We start from the raw sequence: 22,500 nt of genomic DNA on the forward strand, positions 1-22,500 counted from the left end.
TCCTTTTACTTCATCATAAGTTTAATTCTAATCATTCAGATTTATAAGTTCTTGTCTTCAGTCTTGGGGTATAATGAGTAAGGTAGTAAAGCCAATTTGTATTTGTTTCTAAGAATGGAGATAATTATATTCTGCCGTATTGAAGTCTCTCTTTTCTTTACACTGTTCTTGTGACCCACTTATATCTGCATATTTTATTTATGCTTTTCATCTAAGTAGTAAATGGGGTTTATTTTTTTATACAATAGCAAGTAAATTCTTGTTTTTTTCAAGAATCAAGATCATTACATTATGTCTCGTTGAAGTCTCTTTGCTCTTTACATTTTCTTACTTGTCAGCCGTGTATATCTGCATATTTATATTCATATTTATAGTAACTGAGGTTTATTTTTGGATACAATTTATGTGTTTGGAAGAATTTTTTTTTTTTATTATTCATTTTTAAACTAATATTTTATCATTATTCATAATTCATTCTGAAACTGATAAATATTCAAGATGAATTTCAAAAACTCTAAAATTCCCGTTCACAGTCAAACATGCTTTCTATTGCCTTCCTCCACCAAAATGAAACTGTACTTACTTAAATATTACTATTGCAAGCGCGCGTAAACTTTTATTTAATATCCTCTGCTCCCTTCCTTCTTAAACAAAGGACTTTCTAAGCCAATTTGGCGAAAGGGCGGAAGGAGAAATTGACAGAAAATATATGGTTGGGATTAACTATTTTGAAGGTCCTTTTTAGGTCTTACTTAATTTATAAGTGAAAAATAATGAAATGTACATAGATATATATATATATATATATATATGTGTGTGTGTGTGTGTGTGTTTTGTGTGTATGTGTGTGTGAGTGTGTGTAAGTATACATACTGTATAAGTGTGTGTATCTGTTCTCCTTGTGCGTATATAAGTATATAAATTAAGTGTATACATGTATGTGTACTTATATGTATGCATACTGTATCTGTTGATTTCGTGTTTATATATATATATATATATACTGCATATACAATATATATATATATATATATATTTATATATATATATATATATATACTGCATATACAATATATATATATATATATATACTGCATATACAATATATATATATATATATATACATATATTTATATATATATATATATATATACTGCATATACAATATATATATATATATATATATGCGTATATGTTATATATACATTTAATACAGCGTGATAAAAGGACAGTTCAAATTTCAAACGCAATGTTAAAAAAAAAGGAAATTCTTCAGTTAAAGAGGTTTTGAGATATATATCTACTAAGGAAGCTGAATAAATAAGGCTAAACCCTTTAAAAAGGAATTTTTTAGAAGCTAAAAAGGGAGAGAGAGTTGAGCAGGTCCCGAACTAGCAACAGATAGTGGACCTATAAAATTCAGACCTATTATATCTAGAACGTTTTATTCCGAGAATTTTGTACTTTTTGTTCTACTCTCATTGTTGTTTTATCGAGAATTTTGCATTCTTTGTTCTACTCATTGTTGTTTTATCGAGAATTTTGCAATTTTTGTTCTACTCATTGTTGTTTTATCGAGATTTTTGCAATATTTGTTCTACTCATTGTTGTTTTATCGAGAATTTTTGCATTTTTTGTTCTACTCTCATTGTTGTTTTATCGAGAATTTTTCGTTTTTTTTGTTCCACTCTCATTGTTGTTTTATCGAGAATTTTGCATTTTTTCCCCACTCTCATTGTTGTTTTATCGAGAATTTTGCATTTTTTCCCCACTCTCATTGTTGTTTTATCGAGAATTTTGCATTTTTTGTTCTACTCTCATTGTTGTTTTATCGAGAATTTTTCATTTTTTTGTTCCACTCTCGTTGTTGTTTTATCGAGAATATTGCATTTTTCGTTCCACTCTCATTGTTGTTTTATCGAGAATTTTGCATTTTTTGTTCTACTCTCATTGTTGTTTTATCGAGAATTTTGCTCTTTTTGTTCTACTCTCATTGTTGTGTTATCGAGAATTTTGCATTTTTTGTCGTTTTATCGAGAATTTTGCATTTTTTGTTCTACTCTCATTGTTGTTTTATCGAGATTTTTGCAATTTTTGTTCTACTCATTGTTGTTTTATCGAGAATTTTGCATTTTTTGTTCTACTCTCATTGTTGTTTTATCGAGAATTTTTCATTTTTTTGTTCCACTCTCGTTGTTGTTTTATCGAGAATATTGCATTTTTCGTTCCACTCTCATTGTTGTTTTATCGAGAATTTTGCATTTTTTGTTCTACTCTCATTGTTGTTTTATCGAGAATTTTGCTCTTTTTGTTCTACTCTCATTGTTGTGTTATCGAGAATTTTGCATTTTTTGTCGTTTTATCGAGAATTTTGCATTTTTTGTTCTACTCTCATTGTTGTTTTATCGAGATTTTTGCAATTATTTGTTCTACTCTCATTGTTGTTTTATCGAGATTTTTGCAATTTTTGTTCTACTCATTGTTGTTTTATCGAGAATTTTGCATTGTTTGTTCCACTCTCATTGTTTTTTTATCGAGAATCTTGCATTTTTTGTTCCACTCTCGTTATTTTATGATCCTCATCATTCACGAGAGAGAGAGAGAGAGAGAGAGAGAGAGAGAGAGAGAGAGAGAGAGAAGGTTCTCAACTCACAAAATTAATAGGTTCAAAGAAGCTGTTTATAATTCGAATTATGTTAAATTTTGTCCCAGGGTAGGCCTAGGCCTAACCTGAATCCAATGCATATAATTTCCAGCTACATAAGTCAACAAATAGTCGGATTTCATATTAAATAAATATCAGGGTTATTTCAAGTGTCATTTGGCTTGCTTTATTAAATGATGTGATATTATTTTATTATCGTATTTCTTTATCATATCTTTATTATTTTTATTTTTATTCGTATCTCCGAATGTTTGTAAGTCGAATGTGGGTATCCGAATTCGTGTAAGTCGAATGTTCGTAAGTTGAATACCTTCTGTAGATGATTTACAATACATGATTGTTACTGACCAGAATAAGTGGGATGGGTGGAGTCATGGAAGCTGAGACATGGCCCATTAAATATTAGGGTGGTCATTAAAACGTTTTAATTCATTTTGCCGCTTCGCAACTACTACTACTACTACTACTACTACTACTACTACTACTACTGTACCCACATGGGATAGTATATATATATATAATATATATATATATATATATATATATATAAATATATATATATATATATGTGTGTGTGTGTGTGTATATATATATATATATATATATATATATATATATATGTGTGTGTGTGTGTGTGTGTGTTCATCACAAAAGAATTTCCAGTAGACATATATATTCCCAAGGTTGAATACCATATTAAATGCCATTCGTGGTTGATATTTACATGTATGTATATGTGCATATTTATGTGAATGTGTTTTGTATGTTTTCATATTTATTAATATAATAACTCCTATAACCTCTCCATTTCTTCTTCTTTACGCATGCGATAATCCAATTAGAGTTTTACCTGTCAATGGGAAGATATCCTCGGGAAAAAAGTCTGTGCAAGTGAAACTGCGTAGGTCAGTTGAGTGATACTTCACAACCGGTGTGTGCGCGCGCGCGTGTGTGTGTGTGTGTGTGTGTGTGTGTGTGCAAATTGAAGTGAGAGCTTCAGGGGTAAGGTCAGCTGTTAGCGGTCTCTTTTCCTTCCGTCTTGCCACATGCTGTAGAAATCTATGAGGTTTTGGTTATTTGTTGTTTGTTGACAGATTTTTGCTCTGCAGGAATTTGGTGTTTACGTTGTTAGGATGAATAGGTTTGCTGAATTTTATGCCAATTCAATTTCTTCATGATTTTTTTTTTTATAGATTTGCTGAACTTAAGAGGGTCACGAAAATTCCATATTTCAATTATATTGTGTTAATTCGGAAGTGTTTTTGTTAGGATGATTTTGTGTGTGCTGAATTTTAGGCAAATTGATTTTAGGCTCTCTCTCTCTCTCTCTCTCTCTCTCTCTCTCTCTCTCTCTCTCTTTTTTCTGAATTTTGGGCAAATTTTATTTGTTAATGATTTTCATGCTTTTGTTGTTAGGGTGGAAATGTTTGCTGAATTCATGAATTTTTGGGCAAATTTATTATTGTAATTATCTTGAGTGTTTTTGTGGGGTATTGTTGTTAGGATGAATAAAGTTAGCTTATTTTTTGGCAAATTCCATATTTTCATTATCTTGAGTTTTGTAGTTGTAAAAAAAATTTATGTCTTATGTTTATTAAATTCAGTTTCATGCAAAATCCATATTTTAATTATCATGGGTCATTACTGTATATCAGGTTTTCATTTCTCTCTCTCTCTCTCTCTCTCTCTCTCTCTCTCTCTCTCTCTCATATATATTTTAGTATAATTACACTCACAACAGTTATTCTGGAACTCCTTGTCAATATGACTTACGTTATTATACTTTCTATTTTTTTCTAACCACTTCGTATATCTATAATTTATTAGCCAACTTTTTTTTTTCTTATTTGCTTCGCTGCTACTTTCTATATTATCTCCATCTTTTCCTATTTTCACTTTTGCTTATACTTTTTATTGGGTAGGTTTTTCTCCACTTTCAGTATATATTTATTATAATTGTTCATTATTTCTCGTATCGTTTATTTATTTCCTTAATTCCTTTTCGCACTGGGCTATTTTTCCTTGTTGAGCCCTTGGGCTTATAGCATCTTGCTTTTCCAACTATGGTTGTAGCTTACCAATTAATAATAATAATAATAATAATAATAATAATAATAATAATATTTACCTTTTTAAGTCGCTCATTTCCATATGATTCGTCTTATTTCATTTATTTTCACTTAAACAGTCAAGTCTACGTTCAGATCTTCCAGTGCCAACAGGCAAATACCGTAATTAGGTTAATCTCTCTCTCTCTCTCTCTCTCTCTCTCTCTCTCTCGTTTATTATCGTTAATCTTTTTCTCTCTTATATGCCCTTTAGTCTCTCTCTCTCTCTCTCTCTCTCTCTCTCTCTCTCTCATGTCGTTTTTATTCTCTTCAGTTTCTCAATCTGCCGTTTTTTCTCTCTATCCTTACCTCATTCTCTTCCGTCTTTCATTCTCCCCTCTCTCACACTCTCTCCAACGCCTATTTTTTTCGTCGTTTATCGCCTGTATCCATACTGTCCCCCCTCCACCTCTCCCCCCCCCCCCCTGCACCCCCCGATGCCCCCTCCCCCTCCCCCCAGTAGTGGAACAACAGTTTATGCTGGGCCTGTAATTACAGTAGTTTCTCTATTCGTCATATGATTATTAAGGCCTGCAGCAGGTAGACGCAGACGACGCTGACGAAGGAATGCCAACCTACCGATTTTTTTTTCAGCCTTCCTTCATTTGAAATGGAGATCTCTCGTATTAATTTGTAATAATTGAATCTTGGGCATGCGTGTGGATAATGTGTGTGAGAGAGAGAGAGAGAGAGAGAGAGAGAGAGAGAGAGAGAGAGAGACTTTTTTTCGTCTGGAATATTGTTGTTGACATATTTTCAGAGATTATTTTGTTTAATATTCAAGAAAATGTTTATGAGAGAGAGAGAGAGAGAGAGAGAGAGAGAGAGTTTGCCGTCTGGAGTACTATTGACATTTTCAGAAAAGATTATTTTGTTTAATATTCAAGATAATGTTTAGGAGAGAGAGAGAGAGAGAGAGAGAGAGAGAGAGAGAGAGAGAGAGAGAGTTTTGTCGTCTGGAATATTGTTGACATTTTCAGAAAGATTATTTTGTTTAATATTCAAGATAATGTTTATGAGAGAGAGAGAGAGAGAGAGAGAGAGAGAGAGAGAGTGTTTTGTCGTCTGGAATATTGTTGTTGACATATTTTCAGACAGATTATTTTGTTTAATATTCAAGATAATGTTTATGAGAGAGAGAGAGAGAGAGAGAGAGAGAGAGAGAGAGAGTTTGTCGTCTCGGAAGTAGTATGTTGACAGGTTTTCAAAAAGATTATGTTGCTTAATATTCAAGCTGGATTGTTTTAAGAAACTAAACAGTGAACGAGAGAGAGAGAGAGAGAGAGAGAGAGAGAGAGAGAGAGAGAGTGAGTGTGTGTTTGTCGTCCCGGAAGTAGGTTGTTGACAGATTTTCAAAAAAATAATATTTTGCTTAATATTCAAGATAGATTGTTATAAGAAACTAATGTCTGATCTTATCCTTGATTATGACACTGAAATTTGCACTTAAGGCGAAAACTCATACAAACGCACTTACACACAAACAAACAAACATACATAACTGGCATCATCAGATACCCAATTTCTAACTGTGCGTGGTTGGGTACGAGGGCTACTTAAGTATTCAGTGGACAGTTTAATGACTTTAGTCGTTCTTCTTTTATTCTGCAAGTGTTCCAACACTCCTTGGTCCCCTTTTGCGGAACTTTCTTATCTTTTTCGCACGACGTTCCATTTCTATGACAGCTGTGGAGTCCTTTACATTCCAGTGACATCTACCGTTCAGTTTGCGAAGTAAAAGTTGAGAATTGTGTGTTGCATATAATATGTTTTCTGTGTAAAAATTTAGATCGAATTTCATGAAACATAGATATTACTATTTGTTTCACTAGTGCCAGATGTAGATTTATTGTATGTTAAAGAAGAGTTGGCAATCGTATGAAGGATATAATGTTTTCTCTGCTCAAAAATGTAGATCGAATTTCATGAAACAAATATAAATTTTTTTTTCACTAGTGCCGGATCTAGATTTGTTATGTGTGAAAGAAGAGTTGACAATCGTATGAAGAATATAATATCAAGTTTTCTCTGTTTAAAAATTGAGATAGAATTTCATGAAACATAAATATAAATATTTGTTTCACTAGTGCCAGATCTAGATTTTTATATGCGAAGGAAGAATTGATAATCATATGCAGCATATAATGAATTTTCTATTAATAAATTGAAATTGAATTCCATGAAACATAAATATTTGTGTATGGCATTAATATATTAACATTGCGTCCTAAGTTTCACTAGAGCCAGATCTAGATTTTTGTATGTGAACGAAGAGTTAACAATCGTATGCAGCATATGATATTAAATTTTCTCTGTTCAAAAGTTTAGATAGAATTTCATGAAACATAAATATTGGTTTATGGCATTAGCATATTAACATTGCGTCTTAGGTTTCACTAGTGCCAGATCTAGACTTTTATTGTAAGATTTGAATTTAGTGGAATATCTTAATCACTTGAAAATTTCTGATAGGTAGTAGTTATTAGGTCTTCGGATTGGCCAAATAGTACTACGTGGGATCCTTTGTTGGTTACGGCTCATTTTTCGTTAGCCTACACACACTGTATAGTATGGCCTATTCTTTACACATTCTCCTCTCTCATCATACACCTGACATCACTAAGATAACCGGAAAAATCTTCTTCCCTCAACGAGGTGCCTCACACTGAGGGACCTGGGGGAACCCAAACAAAAAATAAGGCAATAAAGTAAGGTAAGGGTTAACTACTGTAATTTTTCACTGACTACTCTCCACTTGGCTAGAGTAGAAGAGACTCTTTATTTATGGTAAGCAGCTCTTCTAGGAGAAGGACACACCAAAATCAAACCATTGTTCTCTAGCCTTGGGTAGTGCCATAGTCTCTATAGCATGGCCTTCCACTGTTTTGGGTTAGAGTTCTCTTGTTTTAGGGTACACTTGGACACATTATTCTATCTTATTTCTCTTCCTCTTGTTTTGTGGAAGTTTCTTTAGGATATAAAAGAAATATATATTTTAGTGTTATTACTGTTCTTAAAATATTTTACTTTCACTTGTTTCCTTTCCTGGGCTATTTTCCCCGTTGGAGCCCTTGGACTTATAGCCTCCTCCTTTTCCATCTAGGGTTGTAGCTTAGCTGGTAATAATAATCAAAATAATAATCTCTATAGTCAATTCTTTTTAGTAAGGCAGATTTGTACCGACTCACAGTGGTGCCCCTTTTACTCGCAAAAGTTTCCTGATCGCTGATTGGTTGGAAAAGATCATTCTAACCAATCAGATAGCAGGAAACTTTTCCCAGCCAAAAGGGCACCACCACGAGTCAGTGCAAATGCGTCTCATTAAAAAAAATTGAGTATAGGTATCCTTATTCACTGAATATGCATATGTATACACGATATATTATATTTATGTCTTCAAGTTGATTCGTAAATTATTTACCATTTTGTTTATTTGCAATATTTATGAGATATTAATATCATATCACTTAATTTGCGATGGATATTTCCCGACTGTTAATTAGTATAGTTAGATAATGAAACTGAAGTGAGACTCAGAGAGAGTTCTCCCGTTTCTAGAGTAGGTTAGAATAATACTTTTTTTTCTCGTACCCAATTCATTCGGGGTAACTTTCTCTCTGTCTACATGACCTTACCTTGCATATTTCATTATTTGTTTTCGTTAGGTGTACGTTACGATAGCAAGTGCGTAAGTATTGCTTACGCAAGTACATCAATTATCGCTAAAATAATATACGTTTTAAATTTTTATTTGTTTACAAAATGTTGATTTCCTTCCTAATAGTCAGATGCCGTTACGTCATCCGATTTATTCCATCTATTGCTGTCATTACGTCATACTATTTATTCCATCCATTGCGATGTAGTTGCGTCATCCGATTTATTCCATCCATTGCTATGTCATTGCGTCCTCTGATTTTTGCCATCCATTGCTATGTGACTGCGTCATAGGATTTATTCCATCCATTGCCATGTTGTTACGTCATCCGATTTATTCCATCTATTGCTGTCATTACGTCATCCGATTTATTCCAGCCATTGCGATATAGTTGCGTCTTCCGATTTATTCCATCCATTGCGATGAAGTTGCGTCATCCGATTTATTCCATCCATTGCTATGTCATTGCGTCATCCGATTTATTCCATCCATTGCTATGTCATTGCGTCATCCGATTTATTCCGTCCATTGTGAAGTCGTTATATACTTCCGATTTATTCCGTCCATTGCGATGTCGTTATATACTTCATATGATTTATTCCATCCATTGCTATGTCATTGCGTCATCCGATTTATTCCGTCCATCGCGAAGTCGTTACTTCATCCGATTTATTCCTTCCATTGCGATGTCATTACGTCATACGATTCATTCCATCCATTGCGATGTCATTGCGTCATCCGATTTATTCCATCCATTCCGATGTCCTTACGTCACCAGGTTTATTCCTCTCCTTGCGATGTCGCATCCTGGTACAAGTATATTATGCGTCAGGGTGGACGGAAGCCAAGTGTGTTCTGGTCCACCCTTTCAATTTGGGAGCCATACGTGTGAGCCAGTCTCTCTCTCTCTCTCTCTCTCTCTCTCTCTCTCTCTCTAGGTTTCTGTTCCATATTGTTATTAAAACTAAGTACATAGTTTGCAATTATAGGATACATCGAATCATCTGCCCTGATTTTCTCTCTCTCTCTCTCTCTCTCTCTCTCTCTCTCTCTCTCTAGGTTTCTATTCTATATTGTTATTAAAACTAATTACATAGTTTGCAATTATAAGATACATCGAATCGTCTGCCCTGATTCTGTGCTCTCTCTCTCTCTCTCTCTCTCTCTCTCTCTCTCTCTCTCTGGTCACCTACTTAGATGAGATCTCTGTCAACGCACATTGCAAAATATGTGGCAATTTTTACACGTCTCGGTGACTCTATTCATAGATGAAATTAGAAAACACTTTTTTATTTTAGATATTGATGGCCTTATGCCAGCACCAACCACCACTCATTTAAAAACAGGTTCTCCTTGCTGCTAGCAGTACACCCCCCTCCCTCCTGAGGCTCAATTATTCGATTTACGCAGTTCTTCCTGCTTTTATTACGATATACGCAATTATTCCTCCATTTATTCAGATTTATTAACGCAGGCCTTCCTCCCTTTATTACGATTTACGCAGTTCATCCTGCTTTTATTACGACATACGCAGCTCTTCCTCCATTTATTACGATTTACGCAATTGTTCCTCCATTTATTATGATTTGTTTACACAGTTCTTCCTTCCTTTATTACGATTTACACAGTTCTTCCTCCATTTATTATATTTACACAATGCATCCTCTTTTTATTACGATATACGCAATTCTTCCTTCATTTATTACGATTTATTTACCCAGTTTTCCTCCCATTTATTACGATTTGCGCAGTTCTTCCTCCCTTTAATACGATATACTGTACGCAATTCTTCCTCCATTTATTACGATATACGCAGTTCTTCCTCCATTTATCACGCGTTCTCAATATCCATCTTTAACCCCGTACCCTTGGCCGGGTTACCCTGGAGGAGGGAAAGTCCCTCACTTCTTTCTTCTCCCTCATAATCCTCCTCCCACAACATGCTACTTTCAAATGCCTCTCTTTTTATTATTATTATTATTATTATTATTATTATTATTATTACTTTCTAAGCTACAACCCTAGTTGGAAAAGCTGGATGCTATAAGCCCAATGGCTCCAATAGGGCAAAATAGCCCAGTGAGGAACATGAATAAATAAACTAAGATAGAATTAATGAACAATTAAAATATTTCAAGAACAAATAAATTAAAATAAATGCTTCATACATAATCTATAAAAACTTTAAAGAGAAAACAAGAGCAGAGAAATAAGATAGAATAATGTACTCGAGTGTACCCTTTAAGCAAGAGAACTCTACCCTCAAAACAGTTGGGTACTAATTGTCAAATCGTGTCTCATTATGTGAGTTGTCTCTTCATTGCTTTCTGGCGTGGCATGGAATGACAGATGAAGATTTTAACCTCTCTCTGATTATATTTATTATATCTATTTTCCCTTCTTTCCTTTCCTCACTGGGATATTTTCCCTGTTGGAGCCTCTGGGCTTATAGCATCCTGCTTTTCCAACTACGGTTGTAGCTTAGGCAAGTAATGATAATAATAATGATAATAATAATAATAATTTGTTTTATAGCTTGGTTGTTTTTGTAAGATCTTAAGTGCCCGTAGAGGTGTCTTATAATGAAAATCTCTCTCTTTCTCTCTCTCTCTCTCTCTCTCTCTCTCTCTCTCTCTCTCTCTCCCTTATTATATGTTCTTTCAATTATTTTGTATGCATTAATGTTGGTCTCTCCCTCTCTCTCTCTCTCTCTCTCTCTCTCTCTCTCTCTCTCTTAATCAGCGGGGTAGAAATAATTCATGAGACCCCTGCGTAGAATTTCAATGACTTTCTTGTGAAATTTTAATTGTACTCTGTAGAATATATATCCATTCTTGTGTATCGTAAGTTTTTAGTTGTATACTTCATGGGCACTTTTCTTTGATTAAAAGGTAAATTATTTACCTCGTGACATTATTATTATTATTATTATAATTATTATTATTATTATTATTATTATTATTATTATTATTATTATTATTATTATTATTATTAAAATCAATATTTTAACACTGGTGCCCTGCTTTGTTTTGGAATTTATCCAAGGTGAAGTGTGTGATAATTCCTCCTATATTCATTTTATGTTGAGTTATTGATTATGTTTAGAGAGAGAGAGAGAGAGAGAGAGAGAGAGAGAGAGAGAGAGAGAGAACTTCTGTAAATATGAGTTATTGAATATTATCAGAGAGTAATAATAATAATAATAATAATAATAATAATAATAATAATAATAATAATAATTCTTTATTTCCAATATTTACATTGGGTATTTATAAAATATAAAGCTACAATTAATAAAATCATCTTACAAATAGTTAAAATATTTGTTATTTTAGACGTAGAAAAGTTGTTAGAGAGAGAGAGAGAGAGAGGGAGAGAGAGAGAGAGAGAGAGAGAGATCCTGTAATTATTAACTCTTTCATTCATACGACCTCGTTACCCATTTGGCCCGAGTTGAATGAGCAGAGGTTGTGGTTGTGTGTTGCCCTGAATGAAAGTGCCTAGACCTCCGTGGCATTCCCTAGCCAGCGGCTTTTCGAAGCCTATAACTTACATTCCGTATTCTGATGTGGAATGTCTTACAGTAGATGGTGGAATGTCGAATTCCTTATAGAAGATGATGAAATGTCATAGATGGAGGAATTCTTTTTCCCAACCAGCTAAACTGTAAAAAAAAAAAAAAAAAAAGTAATCTTCCTTATTTGTTAGAGAGCAAATGTTGGTTTATATACAGTATATATATGTATATATATATATATATATACATATATATATATATATACATATGTGTATATATATATATATATATATACGTGTGTGAGTACGTGTGTATATATGTATATATGAATTATATATTTAATATATATATATATATATATATATATTACCTCGGAAAACAACGCTCGGAAAACAACAATCTCCATAAATTGCCCAAACTAGGGTTGTGTCTGTGAGTGTGTGCATATCTACCTAATATTTAGCCGTCATTTTTTGTGGGTTGCATACACTTGTGAAAGAAGATAAATTAAAAAAAAGTGAAAAATGCTTGAAAGAAATTGTTATTAATATTTCACCTCTGAAAGTTTAATCTGGTCTGACGGAATAGCTCCAAAGGGTGTTACCAATATTTAACATTCTTCATTTACACCTCCCCTCCCCCCCTTTCGATCTGTGCCTGGCGGGTAAGGGGGGGGGGGTTTGGGGGAGGGGGGCCTATAGAATTAGCGTTACGGCCAATTAAACCGTTAGACCCTCAGGTGTCTGCTCCAATATAGTTTAACTTTTTGTAATACTTATGGTCCTCACGGGAGATTTTCTGTTGTCACTTGGGAGAAGTTAGGAATGAAAGTTATAAAATGTAACCGAAGATTCTCTCTCTCTCTCTCTCTCTCTCTCTCTCTCTCTCTCTCTCCATCTTGGTAAATGAGTTCAAGAATAAGTTAGACAAGATCATAAGAACGCATTAAATGCTTAAACAATATATCTCTCTCTCTCTCTCTCTTTAACATGGTTAATGAGTTCAAGAATAAGTTAGACAAGATCATAAGAACGCATTAAATGCTTAAACTATATCACTCTACCAGAGCTTATGGAGTCTCCGCGGATGGACTAAAACGTCTTTGAGAGATCCAAAATCCTTGTAACACACTCTCTCTCTCTCTCTCTCTCTCTCTCTCTCTCTCTCTCTTTCTCTCTAACATGGTAAATGAGTTCAAAAATAAGTTGGACAAGATCATAAGAACTCATTAAAGGTTTTAAACTATATCGCTCTACCAGAGCTAATGAAGTCTCCTCGGATGGACTAAATTACTAAAACGTCTTTGAGAGATACCAAATCCTTGCAACTCTCTCTCTCTCTCTCTCTCTCTCTCTCTCTCTCTCTTTAACATGGTAAAGAGTTCAAGAATAAGTTAGACAAGATCATAAGAATTCATCAAATGCTCAAAACTATATCGCTCTACCAGAGCTAATGGAGTCTCGCGGATGTACTAAAACGTCTTTGAGAGATCTAAAATCCTTGTAACTCTCTCTCTCTCTCTCTCTCTCTCTCTCTCTCTCTCTCTCTTTAACATGGTAAATGATTTCAAGAATAAGTTAGACAAGATCATAAGAACTCATTAAATGCAGAAACTATACCGTTCCACCAGGACTAATGGAGTCTCCGCGGATGCACTAAAGCGTCTTTGAGATCCAAAATCCTTGTAACACACACACTCTCTCTCTCTCTCTCTCTCTTCTCTCTCTCTCTCTCTCTCTTTCTCTTTAACATGGTAAATGAGTTCAAGAATAAGTTAGATATCATAAGAACTCATTAAATGCTCAAACTATATCGCTCTACCAGAGCTAATGGAGTCTCCGCGGATGTACTAAAACGTCTTTGAGAGATCTAAAATCCTTGTAACTCTCCTCTCTCTCTCTCTCTCTCTCTCTCTCACTCTCTCTCTCTCTCTCTCTCTCTCTCTCTCTCTTTAACATGGTAAATGATTTCAAGAATAAGTTAGACAAGATCATAAGAACTCATTAAATGCAGAAACTATACCGTTCCACCAGGACTAATGGAGTCTCCGCGGATGCACTAAAGCGTCTTTGAGATCCAAAATCCTTGTAACACACACACTCTCTCTCTCTCTCTCTCTCTCTCTCTCTCTCTCTCTCTCTTTAACATGGTAAATGATTTCAAGAATAAGTTAGACAAGATCATAAGAACTCATTAAATGCAGAAACTATACCGTTCCACCAGGACTAATGGAGTCTCCGCGGATGCACTAAAGCGTCTTTGAGATCCAAAATCCTTGTAACACACACACTCTCTCTCTCTCTCTCTCTCTCTCTCTCTCTCTCTCTCTCTCTCTTTAACATGGTAAATGATTTCAAGAATAAGTTAGACAAGATCATAAGAACTCATTAAATGCAGAAACTATACCGTTCCACCAGGACTAATGGAGTCTCCGCGGATGCACTAAAGCGTCTTTGAGATCCAAAATCCTTGTAACACACACACTCTCTCTCTCTCTCTCTCTCTCTCTCTCTCTCTTTAACATGGTAAATGATTTCAAGAATAAGTTAGACAAGATCATAAGAACTCATTAAATGCAGAAACTATACCGTTCCACCAGGACTAATGGAGTCTCCGCGGATGCACTAAAGCGTCTTTGAGATCCAAAATCCTTGTAACACACACACTCTCTCTCTCTCTCTCTCTCTCTCTCTCTCTCTCTTTCTCTTTAACATGGTAAATGAGTTCAAGAATAAGTTAGACATCATAAGAACTCATTAAATGCTCAAACTATATCGCTCTACCAGAGCTAGTGGAGTCGACGCGGATGGCCTAAAACGTCTTTGAGAGATCCAAAATCCTTGTAATTCTCTCTCTCTCTCTCTCTCTCTCTCTCTCTCTCTCTCTCTCTCTCTCTCTAACATGGTAAATGAGTTCAAGAATAAGTTAGGCAAGACCATAAGAACTCTCAAAATATTTAAACTAAATCGTTCTACCAAAGAGTAAATGGAGTCTCCGTGGATTGACTAAAACGTCTTTGAGAGATCCAAAATCCTTGTAACTCTCTCCTCTCTCTCTCTCTCTCTCTCTCTCTCTCTCTCTCTAACGTGGTAAATGAGTTCGCGAATGAGTTAGACAAGATCGTAAGAACTCTCAAAATGTTTAAACTAAATCGCTCTACAAAAGAATTTTAGTCTCCGTGGATGGATTAAAAAGTCTTTGAGGCATTCAAAATTCTCGTAACTCCTTGTAACTCTCTCTCTCTCTCTCTCTCTCTCTCTCTCTCTCTCTCTCTCTCTCTCTAGCTGTAGGGCAGGAGAGTAATTTATGGCTACAAGCGAATCCATTAAAGTCGAAGTCGTTCTAAAATCCAGGATGCTATTTTCTGTTTTCCTTTTAATTTTTAACTGCTAATATCGTTTAAGATATTCTGAATTTTTTTCTTATATGCATATGTAAAGCAAAGATATTATTATTCTACTTTTTAGAATTATTGATATGCCGACCAATATTGACATAAAGAATTTAGGCATAAACTCTTAATCTGAAATTTAAGAAAACATGTTTATATCACATATCCCAAATGGATATTTTTCTCTTATTACGATTTCTTTTATTTTTTATTCATTTTTATCATAATTGATGTGCCCATTAATATTGACAAAAAATTTACGCTTAAACTTTTTAATCTGATGCTTAAGAAATCCTTTTTTCCACACATTCCAGCTTTTTAGGAGTTTTCTTTAATTGCGAATTCAGTTAATGTTAATTATTTTTGAAATTTTATTCAGGTGCGCATCCACATTGACAAAACATTTATACTTAAACTTTTGTTATCTGATATTTAAAAAAAAAAAAAAAAAACAATATCACAGACTCTATATCTCAACTATAGAATAGTTTTCTCAAATAACTATTTTTTTAAAAAGAATCATATATGTGTGCAACAATATTGACAAGTAATTTGTGTGTAAATTTAAGAATTTGTATCACATATCCCAACTATACAAAACAGTTTCTTCTAATTACGTAGTCAATAACGCCCCCCAATTCCAATTACAGAGATGTAACTGGCCCCGAGGAAAGGTCATGGGTGGATCTTCCGTCTTGAATTACATGCTGTACGTGCGAGGCAACAGGAAGGATTACGACCACTGGGAGGCTGCTGGAAATTACGGCTGGGGATTCGACAACGTCCTCTATTACTTCAAGAAATCCGAGGACAACAGGAATCCCTACATTGCCAGGAATGGTGAGTGGATCCATGTTCGTGGTAGTTTGGGGAGTTGGTGGTTAAGAAAGATGGAGCATCTCCATTTTTTTGCTAATTGTTGAGTCGAAGGTGAAGGAATTCACAGTGGCTCCATATTTATGCTAGTTGTAGAGTTGAAGCTTAAGGTATTCGGAGTGGCTCTATTTTCATGCTAGTTGCGGAGTTGAAGCTTAAGGAATTAGGAGTGGCTCCATATTTATCCAAGTTGTAGAGTTGAAGCTTAAGGAATTCGGAGTGGCTCCATATTTATGCTAGTTGCAGAGTTGAAGCTTAAGGAATTCGGAGTGGCTCTATTTTCATGCTACTTGTAGAGATGAAGCTTGAGGAATTCGGAGTGGCTCCATATTTATATTATTTGGGGAGTTAATTGTTAAGTAATTAGGAGTGGCTCCATTTTTACTAGTTGGGGAGTTAATGGATAAGGAATATGGAATGGCTCCATCTTTATGCTAGTTGTGAGTTGAAGGTTAAGGAAGATGGAGTGGCTCCATCTTTATGATTGGTAAGGTCTTGTTGAGGAAGCTTTAGTGGCTCCATCTTCATACTAGTTGATGAGTTAATGGGTACGGAAGCGTAGTGACTCCGTCTTCATGTTAGTGATATAGGTAAAGGTTGAGGAACTGGAGTGGCTCTAATCATGTAAATGAGGTAGGTAAAGATTCAGGAAATTAAGTAAATCCGTCTTCATGTTCGTGACAAAGGTAAAGGTTAAGGAACTGGAGTGGTTCCATTTCGTGTTAGTGAGGTTGGTAAAGTTGAGGAAATTGAGTGGCTCCGTCTTCATGTTAGGGAAGACGGAGTGGTTCCATCTTTTTGCTAATGGTTAAGTAAGATGCAGTGACTCCGTCTTCATGTTATTGAGGTAGGTAAAGGTTACGAAACAGGAGTGGCTCCATCTTCATGTTAGTGAGGTAGGTAAAGGTTACGAAACAGGAGTGGCTCCATCTTCACGTTAGTGAAATAGGTAAAGTTTAAGGAACTGGAGTTTCTCCGTCTTCATGTTAGTGACATAGGTAAGGGTTAAGGAACTCGAGTGGTCCCATTTCGTGTTAGTGAGGTTGGTAAAGTTGAGGAAATTGAGTGGCTCCGTCTTCATGTTAAGGAAGACGGAGTGGTTCCGTCTTCGTGTTAGTGAGGTAGGTAAAGGTTAAGGATCCAAATTGACTCCATCTTCATGTAAGTGGGAGTGCTAATGGTTAAGGAAGCCGAGTGGCTCCACATCCACCCTTATGGGGAAGGTAAATGTTAAGGAAATGGGAGTGACTCCATTATCCATTAAATTGTGGAGGTAATGGTCAGAATTATTCGATTCTTCAATGGAATGGGATTTAGGGTTAATAGTTATGGATGTCCTCAAAGTAAAACGGGTATGGGTAAAGGAGAGCAAGCCTGTTCTTTAATGTTGCAAGGGAAATAAAGAGGGAAAAGAGAGGAAAGTTAAGAAGAGCAAACAGAGGGAAAGTGGAGTGACTACAATTGCTAGTGGAGCAGGAAATAGTGAGGGGAAGAGGATTGATTGCAACATAGATATGTGAAAAATGTTTAGCATTTAATACAACAAAAATATTTTGGGTGTTTAATACAGTTGTCAAAGGAAAAAACAAGGAATGGTCAAAGACCCGGAAATGAATATGTTATACATAAAGTTGTTCTAATTTCGGAAGGGAGATTATTTTCGTAAAGTTTTATGAAATAACAAAAGGAGAAAGCAAAAGAAGGCAAGAAGTATGAATTAAGGAACGAATTGATGATTTCTTGACCTGGAGAGAAATCTTTGGAGGGCGTGGTAGTTGAAAAACGTTTGAAGGAACACGAATCTTCAGTGGAATGTATGAACTGATTCAGAATAAAAGTATTTATGTCATTATGTTGTTGGTTTGTTTATATATTTTGTAGCAATTTAAGATTCATTTATTTAAATTATTGAAATAATTTTTTTATTGTTTGTATTCAAACTAACCATGAAATATGAAATAATAAAATTGATACTGAAAGGAATTTAAGATTCATTTAGGCTATGTAGATTAAGAAAAAAAAAAGTTTGTTAAAATAAATAGCTAATATTAAAGATCCACTCGCAAATAAACCATTACAAGGGAATAATATTATCAATTCAGTTTAACATTTAATTTTCCCCGAGCCCAAAAAAAATGATGTAGGAGATTATTTTATGAAATACGAAATAATTAAATTTATGCTGAAGGAAATTTAAGATTCATTTATGTAAATTAGAAAAAAAATTGGTCGGAATTAATATCAAACATTAAAGAGCCACTCGCAAATATACCATGTTATCAATTCAGTTTTAATATTTAATTTTCCCCGAGCCAAAAAAAAAAAAAAAAAAAAAAAAGGATGTAGGTCTTTTTGTGCCAGAATAAGCACTCAAGCAAGGCATTCCTCAGGAGAAATCACTGCACTATCGGTAGGGCAAAGGTTAAGCCAATTTGGGAACCAGAATGAGAGTGGATTAAGGAGAGGAAATCATCACATTAAAAGGATTCCACTTGTCTGATTCCCACGATGGTTTCAGTTGTTTGTTCTTGTGCTGAAAGATTGTTGGATTGTGAAAAGTGGTTCACTTTTCACTTTGGTTGTTCATTGTTCGACCTTATGCTAATTAATTGCATATTCCTATTTCTTTTGTTTTTGTCTATTGCTCGATCAAATGCTAATTAATTGCATATTCCTACTTCTTTTCTTTATGTTTATTGCTTGATCTTATGCTAATTAATTGTGTATTCCTATTTCTTTTGTTTCTGTTTATTGCTCGATCTTATGATAATTAATTGTATCTTCTTATTTCTTTTGTTTCTGTTTATTGCTCGATCTTATGCTAATTAATTGCGTATTCATATTTCTTTTGTTTTTGTCTATTGCTCGATCAAATGCTAATTAATTGCGTATTCTTATTTCTTTTTTAACACATTTCATAGGAACTCGTTACTACTGGCCAATGTTAATTTTAGGATGATCTATTTAATATTTGTGTTTTTATATGATAATTTTGTTAGAATAGTTTTGGTTTTGTTTATTGTTCAAGCTTATGTTAGTTAATTGCATCTTCTTATTTCATTTTGTTTACATGTATCAGAGGAACTTGTTATTATTTATCAATGTTAAATTTTGGAGGATATATTTAATATTTGTGTATCTGTATTAATGTTTGTTAGAATAGTTTTAGTTTTAGGCAGTTTTAGGTGCTATGTGATGGGTATACATAACATGTAAAACTGGTTTCTTTCTCTTGAAATTATATTCGTTTATGTATGAAGTCAGTTTTTTTAATTATGGTTTTATATATAGTGATGTTTTCTCTTTAATTATTAATTATGCCCTGATGAACAGCATAAGCTAATGGCTGAAACAGCTGTTGGCAGAAAAAATATAATTGAGCATAGCAGTTTTTTTTTTTTTAATTACAGATTTTGACTTGAAGATAGAAAGATATAGAAAATAGGAAAAATATATAAAGACACAAGAACATATTCTTAACATTTTTCTAATTCATTCCAGTTAAATACCACAGCATAGGCGGATACCTGACGGTGCAGGAGGCCCCTTGGAGAACGCCGTTAGCAACGGCCTTCGTTGAGGCAGGCGTTGAACTGGGTTACGAAAACAGGGATTATAATGCCGAATACCAGACAGGTGAGTTACGCTCTACATAGAGTTTTGCGAAGGGAGGGGCCGAAGTAAGATTGAGCCTCGTCAATGGAATTTATAGCAACGGAGAGAGCGGAGAAGTTGGAATGTGGGAATGAGCTAAGTGTGTTAATGGGAAGTTTGACGGCACGATTGGGATGGTCTGACTTGGGTCAATCTTTTCGGGTTGATGAATAATGAAGATTGGTATGTTGGGTATGTATTATATATGATATATGAAATTGATGAGTTTCCAAAGGGTGGAGAAGGGTATGAAGATTGATATGTTGGGTATGTGAGAGGTATGATATATAAGATATATGAGTTTTCAAATGGAGAAGGGTATGAAGATAGAAATTTTGGATATGTGTTAGTTATGATATGCAAAATTGATAAGTTTTCTAACGGAAAGGGATATGAAGATAGGAATGTTGGGTATGTGTAAGGTATGAGGATGTATAAAATTTATGAGATTTCAAATGAAGAAGGGTATGAAGATAGGAAAATTGGGTATGTGTAAAGTATGAGGATGTATAAAATTTATGAGATTTCAAATTAAGAAGGGTATGAAGATAGGAATGTTGGGTATGTGGGAGGTATGATATATATAATAGATGAGTTTTCAAATGAAGAAGGTTATGAAGTTAGGAATGTTAGGTATGTGTGAGGTATTACGATATACAAAATTGATGAGTTTTCAAATGAAGAAGGTATGAAGATAGGAATTTTGGGTATGTGTGAGTTATTATGATGTATAGAATTGGTGAATTTTCAAAAGGAGAATGGTATGAAGATAGAAATGTTGGGTGTGTGTTAGATATGATATATAAAATTGATAGGTTTTCAAATGGGGAAAGGTATGAAAATAAGAATGTTGGGTATGTGTGATGTATTAAGATATATAAAATTGATGTGTTTTCAAATGAAGAAGGGTATGAAGATAGGAATGTTGGGTATGTGTGAGGTATGATATATAAAATAGATGAGTTTTCAAATGAAGAGGAGTATGAAGATTGGTATGTTGGGTATGTGTTAGATATGATATACAAAATTTATAAGTTTTCAAATGAAGAAGGGTATGAAGATAGGAATGTTGGGTATGTGTGAGGTATGATATATAAAATAGATGAGTTTTCAAATGAAGAGGAGTATGAAGATTGGTATGTTGGGTATGTGTTAGATATGATATACAAAATTTATAAGTTTTCAAATGAAGAAGGGTATGAAGATAGGAATGTTGGGTATGTGTGAGGTATTATGATGTATAAAATTGATGAGTTTTCAAAAGGAGAAGGGTATGAAGATTGGTATGTTGGGTATGAGTGAGTTACTATGATATACAAAACTAATAGGTTTTCAAATGGCTAAGGGTGTGAAGATAGGATTATTGGGTATGTGTTAGGTGTGATAGATAAAATTGATGAGTTTTCAAATATAGGAGAAGGATATGAAGATAGGAATGTATTAGAATATCTTAGAGGTATTGTATTTAACTTGTATTGCTAAACTAAACGCATCAGATTTTTCCGCTTATTACAGGAGTGTTTATTTTCTCTCTTGAAATTTTTTTTTTTCTATAAAGTTGATGAATTTTCAAATAGTGAAGGGTACTAAATATTCTATAGGGAAATACGGTTTAATATTCAAGAAATAAGTTGAGGTCTGTTTTCTGTATCGTTAAATAGACTGATAGAAAAGTCTATACTGAATAACGGAAGGAAAATTAATATGGTTTAATAGTTTAACTGACAAGTATTCAGATAGTGAAGGATACTAAATATTTTATCGAAAGGAAACAGTTTGATATTCAAAGTAAAAACGGAAGTCTGTTTTTTGGATCATTAAAAAGACATAGAGCAACGATTATACCAAATGAGGGAGGGAAATATAGTATGGTTTAATGGTTTAACTGATAAGTATTCAAATGTAGAAGGGTACTAAATATTTTACTGAAAGGAAACAGTTTGATATTCATAGTAAAAAGAGAGTTCTGTTTTCTGAATCGTTATAAAGAATTATAGAAACTATTATACTGAATGAAGGAAGGAAATATAATATGGTTTAATTTTTTAAGTGATAAGTATTCAAATGTAGAAGGGTACTAAATATTTTATCGAAAGGAAACAGTTTGATATTCAAAGTAAAAACCAAGTTCTGTTTTCTTGATCGTTATAAAGACTGACATAAAAATATACTGATTAACGTAAGGAAAATTTTTATGATTATTTTGTTTGTACACTTGAAGATGAAGTGACGTCATGGGAAAACAGCTGATGGAAATATTTCGGGGATTTGGGTTACACCTTCAAGGAGAATTTTTGCTTCGAGATAAAAACTAGACGAGGAAGGAGAGCTATAATGAAAGCGGGTTTCTCTCATCCTTCTGTTAACCTCATTAAAGTTTAAGTGTTCAAGCCTATAATACTATACCAATCACTAAGCGTTTTCTATAAAAAAATTCCATTTCTTAAGCAAGATAATTGGTTTTCTATTGTAATCAAGCAAATATTTGCTTGTCAAAAATCACTTTATTTACACGAGTCTTTTTACTGTTTATATATGACATATCTGTTTTGACGTTGTTAATAGTTTATATATAACATCTATTTTGACGTTGTTACTGTTTTTAGAATGATTTATTGTTAATTTGTTCTC

The 22,500-nt window shown here is 33.9% G+C and overlaps 1 protein-coding gene across 1 annotated transcript in view; it reads left to right on the forward strand.

The window, feature by feature from the left end:
* The window catches only part of LOC137634562 (glucose dehydrogenase [FAD, quinone]-like), a 98,240-nt gene that overhangs the window by 39,427 nt on the left and 36,313 nt on the right, over nucleotides 1–22,500 (forward strand). Inside the window, 2 exon segments of the mRNA XM_068367015.1 lie at nucleotides 15,990–16,179; nucleotides 19,717–19,851. Of these exon segments, the coding sequence (XP_068223116.1) occupies nucleotides 15,990–16,179; nucleotides 19,717–19,851 (325 nt within the window).

Source organism: Palaemon carinicauda, chromosome 44 (genome assembly GCF_036898095.1).
Source record: "Palaemon carinicauda isolate YSFRI2023 chromosome 44, ASM3689809v2, whole genome shotgun sequence".
NCBI lineage: Eukaryota > Metazoa > Arthropoda > Malacostraca > Decapoda > Palaemonidae > Palaemon > Palaemon carinicauda.